General features: G+C 54.7%; 1 protein-coding gene across 2 annotated transcripts; it reads right to left on the bottom strand.

The window, feature by feature from the left end:
* Window positions 1-385: 385 nt before the first annotated feature.
* On the bottom strand, window positions 386-4,785 carry LOC102916386 (H-2 class I histocompatibility antigen, Q10 alpha chain-like). Of its 2 annotated transcripts, XM_076557297.1 has the most exons (8): window positions 4,424-4,785; window positions 3,952-4,221; window positions 3,432-3,707; window positions 1,586-1,861; window positions 1,355-1,459; window positions 1,146-1,178; window positions 950-997; window positions 386-810 (listed from the first exon to the last, which is right to left on the bottom strand). In XM_076557297.1, the coding sequence occupies exons 1-8, from the start codon at window positions 4,494-4,496 to the stop codon at window positions 806-808; spliced, it is 1,086 nt and encodes a 361-aa protein (XP_076413412.1). In that variant the 5' UTR covers window positions 4,497-4,785; the 3' UTR covers window positions 386-805. The 2 variants fall into 2 exon arrangements, with proteins under 2 accessions (XP_076413412.1, XP_076413413.1); XM_076557298.1 differs by lacking the exon at window positions 950-997 and having other exon boundaries at window positions 4,424-4,539.
* Between the last annotated feature and the right edge of the window lie 1,272 nt (window positions 4,786-6,057).

Raw genomic sequence — 6,057 nt, 5'->3', positions numbered from 1 at the left:
CAAGGGATAAAGAGGCAAGGACCACTCACAGGGACAAGAACAAGCCTAGTCCTCCATACAAACTAAAAAGACAAGAAATAAACAGAGAAGATGGGGTGAAGAGCCATGGCCAGGTCAGAGCCCAGGCTGATCTGTCACAGCAGCCCTGGCTGCTCACAATCCTGGGGACAGGACAAGGCTCTGTCATCCCAGTGTCCCTGTGATCACAGACTCTCAGCATGTGGTTCAAGTGATGAAGAGAACAGAGCCAGGAGGTGACAGAGCTGAGGAGTGACCATGTCACAGCCAACAATGTACTGAGCTCGACCTGGGCACAGTTCTGTTCACACTCAGCTCCCACAGCCTCATCTTGTCCACCAGATGCACACAGCATAATGAACACAGATTCTGGAAGGTTCTCCATGCTGCCATTTATTTCATCCACAAGCTCTAAGTATTTCAATCATTTAATTTATTCATCAATCCCCCTGTCAGATCAAGGACGTGAACAACCAAGTTCACATTCAGATTCTTATTTTCAGTGGGGAGTCAGGGGCTGCAGCTCAGGGCAGCATGGAGGTGACAGGATGGAGATGTCCCCTCCTGCCTGCTGGACCAGGAAGGTTGGCTGTGGAAGGGAACACAGGCAGTGCAGGGACAGGGTCCTGGTGTGCAGGGGGGCCTGGGCTCCCCAGTTCTTCACATTGAGCCCACAGGGTCACAGGGAACATCAGACACTGTTGCTGAGAGTGAACTGAGGGGCTCAGGACGTCACAGGAGAGACCTGAGCACATCTCTGTCACTCTGTCAGGACAGGCAGCTGTCTTCATGCTACAAACAAGAGATATGAACAATCACTGTGAAGACAACATCCCAACAACCCACCACTCACTCAGAGGGGATTCTGGAAGTCCCTGCAACCCAATCATGTCCAATTTGCCCCTCCCCAAATCAGTCCCCAGAGTGTCACCTTCACAGCCTGGGAGAGACACATCAGAACTCTGGGCACTGTCCCTGCCTAGGGTGAAATTATATATAGTCACAGGAAGGTGAAAACATGGCCTCTAGAAGATTTCACTGGAGGAGGTATTATGGGTTGGCAGAGCTCCCCAAATAACCAGCTTCACCCCAAAGGCCTCAGGGACAATCCCGCTCCCCACACTTACCTGAAGCTGGAGTATAGTTCCCTCCTTTTCCACCTGTGAGGAGAAAAGCTGTGAGAGACCAGGGAAGACCCGACTCTAGGAAGGTTCGAGAACTGACAGCAGACCCAGGTTAGAGACAGGAGCAATGAGGGATGTGGATGTTTCCCATTAGTGAGGCAGAGCACACTTCTAAAAGGGGCTGAGAGAGAACCAGACCTGCCCTTTCCTACCTGTGTTTCTCCTCCTCCACCACACAACAGCCCCCAGAGCTCCAATGATCACAGCTACAACAACAGCAATGATTGCCCAGATGTGGACAGTGGACTGAGGAGGCTCTGGAAGGGAAGGACAGAAGGGGAAGTTGGGGGTCATGATGCCAGCTCTCAGCCCTGATCCTTTTCAGGGTGTTCAGAGGGCTCCAGCTTTCCATGACCCCAGCTCTGCACCCACACCCTCCTTACCCCATCTCAGGGTGAGGGGTTGTTTCAGCCCCTCATGGTGCACATGGCATGTGTATCTCTGCTCCTCCCCAGAAGGCACCACCACAGCTGCCCACTTCTGGAAGGTTCCATCCCCAGAAGGTCTGGTCTCCACCAGCTCCATGTCCTGAGTCTGTTCCTCCCCATCCCTCTGCCAGGTTATGGAGATCTCAGCAGGGTAGAAGCCCAGGGCCCAGCACCTCAGGGTGCCATCTCCTTTCAGTGTGGGGTAATGAATCACATGTGCCTTTGGGGGATCTGTGTGGAAGATTTAAGAAATCCTACAATTAATAAGATAAACTGAAATCTGCAAAGACAAAGTTAAACCAATGCTGACACTAAACTGTATCTGTTTGGACAATTCTGTCATCACACTAGTGACCTCAGGTAGAGCTGGTCCCCTCATCACAGAGCTGCACATTTTCCTGGGGGGAATCAGTAGCTAAGAGGGAATCCACATGAGCCATCAGGTCAACATGGTCTTCCTCATGTGATGTTCTATAGCATTAGTTAGGTAGTAAAAGAATGAAAGGAAAATAATTAATTTATGTATGTGATTAAATTCATATCAAAACAAGAAATCAGGTACAAGGCCTACATGAAGGGTGCCACCAACTACAGCTTCCACCTTTGAGGCACAACCACTGTGGACATCTTGCTGACCAGCATAACTGTCTGTCCAGTGAACAGCCATCACCAAAGTGTGCAGCAGAAATGTGGTGAACCTCTGACACTCAGCCAGGGAAAATGACTCCCCAAGCCCTGCCTCTGGGGACAAGACACAAGGTATTGTCACCAGGAGCCCTGGAAGTGTGCTGTGGAGCCCAGGGCAGCACTCCCTGGGACACAGCGGTGCTCACAGGGGTGTGTGGATCGTCCCTGTCACTCCTGTCCTGGAGCTGCAGAAGACCCTGTCTCTGAGGAAGTTCAATTCCTAATCCACTGGGGCAACACTGTGACTTGTTGGGGCTGAGGGAGAGCAGGAGGGCTCTGGATGTTAATATGGCAGAAAATAGTCTAAGCTCACAGGAGCCTTTCTAGTGTAAAGGAAACACTGACTTGTCTAATTATCCAGATTAGCAGAGTTGTGTCCGCCCCACCCCCCACCCCCGGCTCCTGTGGAGACTGATACAGATGATAACACAAGGCAGAGGGAGACACAGTATCACCCCAGTGAGGGGGAAAAAAAAACCTGACTAAAAGCAAAATGACAACTTAAAAAAAAAAAAAAAAAAAAAAAAAAAAAAAAAAAAAAGGAAGGAAGGAAGGAAGAGAAAAAAGAAAAAGGTCCCACAATTTAGTATTCACCAGGGCACCCCATAAGTGTTCACGTGACCATTCTGGGAACAGACGTAATTGGGGTGTGAGGGATGCAAACCTCACCCACAGGAATCTGGGAGAATGTATCTTTGGAAAGTTCTAGAAACAGTGGAAACAGCCTAGGGTAGGGGCGTCCATGTCTCCCATCAGGTAAAGGAGACTTCCGGTCCTGGCATGTAAAGCTGACACACTCAGATGACAGGACTCAGTTTCCACAGACCCTGGTGTGGGCAGAGACCCCGGCCTGGAGAGGCCATGGCTGACAGCGGCTGCAGACTGCAGGAGCCACTGTGGTTAGGTCGGGATCTCCTCCTCTGAGACAGATTTGCAGCTGTCCAGGGAGAAGGCTGAGCCTGGGGATCAGTGCGGTCCCTACCATGCTGGATCAGGAGACCCAGGGTCACTGTCTGCCCTGAGACAGGGGCATGACCCCAGCTGAGGGGTTTCTTCTTCCTCAGGACTGAGCCCAGCCCGAGGGCAGAGGGAGGAGCTGCCCGAGGCCCTGCACCTGTGCGCTGCAGCGCGTTCTTCCCGTTCTCCAGGTGTCTGAGCAGCCACTCCACGCACTCGCCCTCCAGGTAGGCCCTCAGTCTCTCTGCAACACCAGCCTGCTCCCACTTGCGCCGGGTGATCTGCGCCGCCGTGTCCGCCCCCGTCCACGTCCTCAGGTCGTCGTTCAGGGCGATGTAATCGCGGCCATCGTAGGCGTACTGTTCATACCCGCGGAAAAGGCGCCCGTCCGACCCCATGTCACAGCCATACATACGCTGGATGGTGTGAGAGCCTGGGGGACCCCGCGGTCAGCCCCGCCCAACAGAGATCAGCCCCGCCCATCCGAGGTCAACCCCGCCCTCCCGCGATCAGCCCCGCCCCCGCTGCCCCGCCCACCCGCGGACTCCCTAAACCGAAAGGGAAACCGGGTCCTGGTCCCCGACTCTCCTCCCGAACCTCGGACCCGGGACCCGGGGCGACTCCAGCCCTGACGTAGGGACGTGGCGGGGTCGTGACCTCCGACCCGCGTCACTCACCGCCCTCGCTCTGGTTGTAGTAGCCGAGCAGGGTCCTCAGGTTCCCTTGGAAAGTCTGCTCGTTGCTCTGGGCTCTCTGTGTGTTCCTCTCCCAATACTCCGGCCCCTCCCGCTCCATCCATGGCGCCCGCGGCTCATATCTCGGAGTCTCCGCGTCGCTGTCGAAGCGCACGAACTGCGTGTCGTCCACGTAGCCGACTTCCATGTACCGGGGCTCCCCGAGGCCGGGCCGGGACACGATGGTGTGGAAATACCGCATGGAGTGCGAGCCTGGGGGCGGCGCGCTGTGAGACCCCGACCCTCCTCCCGGGACCCCGGGCGGGTGCGCGGGCCGGGAGGGGAGCAGGGCGCGGGGCTCGGGACGCGGTGGAGAAGGGCGGGAGGGTCTGGCTGGGCGACGCGGGGACGCGGCTTCCCCGGGGCCGCCCCCGCCCTCCCCGCAGAGTCGTTTCCCTCCCGACCCCGCACTCACCCGCGCGGGTCCGGGTCGGGGCCAGGGCGGCCGCCAGCAGCAGGAGCAGCGCGCGCGGAGCCCTCGCCCCCATCTCGGATCTGGGGCGTCTGAGTTCCCCGGGCTGCGTAGACTTTATAACCTGTGACCGCGGCGACACTGATTGGTTCTCCCACCCAATGGGGGTGCGAACAGGACAGTTGTCGTCAGTGTCCGGGCAGAAGGACCCTACACGGGTCAGGAGCTGGAGAGTGAAACTGGGGACCTGGGGATCCCCAGCCCTGGGCTTCCACCCCAGACCTCACCACCTGGGGACTGAGACTTTGCTGAACCCTGTGCTGCGGGACGGAGCGCTGTGTGTCATGGTGTCTCTGAGCCGCCTGAGGACAACTGTCTCCTCAGGTTAGTCAGGATGAAACCTAAGAGCAGGAAGTTTCCAGATAAAATACACACAGCACTTAAAATGAATGTTCACGGAAACAGGTGCTGTCGGAGTCCTGGTGAGGGTGTGGGGCTGCCGTGGACACCAGCATCGGGAGGTGCCTGGAGTTTTCACAGCTCTGGTCAAGCACTTTTGACACACTGTGTTATCTGTGACTCTCCGTGCTGGAATCCCACTCTCCTCTGCTTTCACTTTCTACTCCAGTTATGTGTGGCTGGGATTTGAAGACATCAAGTCAACATCCACAGAAACAAAAAATGTATAAATTTATATTTTTCCACACTACAGAACAGGGATGAAACCTCAAGTCCCCAGTGAGTACCTCTGCCATGAGAATTACCTCTGCCCAGTGTCCACACTGCACAGGCCTGAGGAACTCAGGATCCAGCTGTTATGAGACCCAGGGCTCCACAGGCCTGTGACATTCATCTCCTTCATCTCATCAGCTCATAAAGTGTGAGGAAGGTCACAGAGAGAATGAGAGGTCACAGGTTATGTAACTTCTACCACACCATCGTCATTATTCTGCTTCGTTATTAGTTACAGTTCCTTTCTCACTGTGATTTATTCACTAATGCAACTGTACCATGGCAGTGTGTGGACACAGGGAACCATGGCGTGTAGACAGGGATCAGTGCCCTGCTGTGCTCGGTCTCCACGGGGGTCTCTTCCCAGTGGAGAAGGGGGTCTACTGTGCTGAGACAAAGACCAGGTCCACACAGACATCTCAGGACTATGGACTGAAGATCCATGTAAAACACAACCACCTGGAGCCACAGAGGATCATCTGGGGAGAAACACTTGGAGTCTGAGTGTAAGCACCAGGCTGTGAAGACACGATCCTGAGTGAAGAGGGAAAAAAAATCTCAATTTACAGATGAGATTCCTGAGCATCAGGCTTGGCAGTGCGAGCTGCCCCTGCAGGTGAACACAGGAGCCTGGTCTCTGTGGGAGTCTGTGTGGTGCTTGCAGGCCAGCGCCTCTGTTGTAAAGAGAAGCATCTCTCCACTGCATCCCCAACATGCATATTTGCTATTGGATTCCCAGAAGTGACTTTTCTTCTAGAAGATCCAGGGAATCCTTCTTCTCTTCAGAGGGAGGAAGAGGAAGGTTGAGGAGAGAACTAAGTGAGTTTGGCCTGGGGGGGTCTCTCCTGGTGTTTTCTTGTCTTTTTTTTTTTTTTAAGACCAGGCTGGCCTTGAACTCACAGAGA

This window comes from Peromyscus maniculatus, chromosome 21, assembly GCF_049852395.1.
Source record: "Peromyscus maniculatus bairdii isolate BWxNUB_F1_BW_parent chromosome 21, HU_Pman_BW_mat_3.1, whole genome shotgun sequence".
Lineage (NCBI taxonomy): Eukaryota > Metazoa > Chordata > Mammalia > Rodentia > Cricetidae > Peromyscus > Peromyscus maniculatus.
This window is presented reverse-complemented; position numbering and strand designations above follow the sequence as displayed.

Coding starts and splice junctions, on each gene's coding strand:
- LOC102916386 (XM_076557297.1), bottom strand. CDS start 4,496: ATGGGGGCGAGGGCTCCGCGCGCGCTGCTCCTGCTGCTGGCGGCCGCC. Junction 4,222..4,423: donor CCCGACCCGGACCCGCGCGG/GTGAGTGCGGGG, acceptor CGCCGCCCCCAG/GCTCGCACTCCATGCGGTAT. Junction 3,708..3,951: donor CTACAACCAGAGCGAGGGCG/GTGAGTGACGCG, acceptor GGGGTCCCCCAG/GCTCTCACACCATCCAGCGT.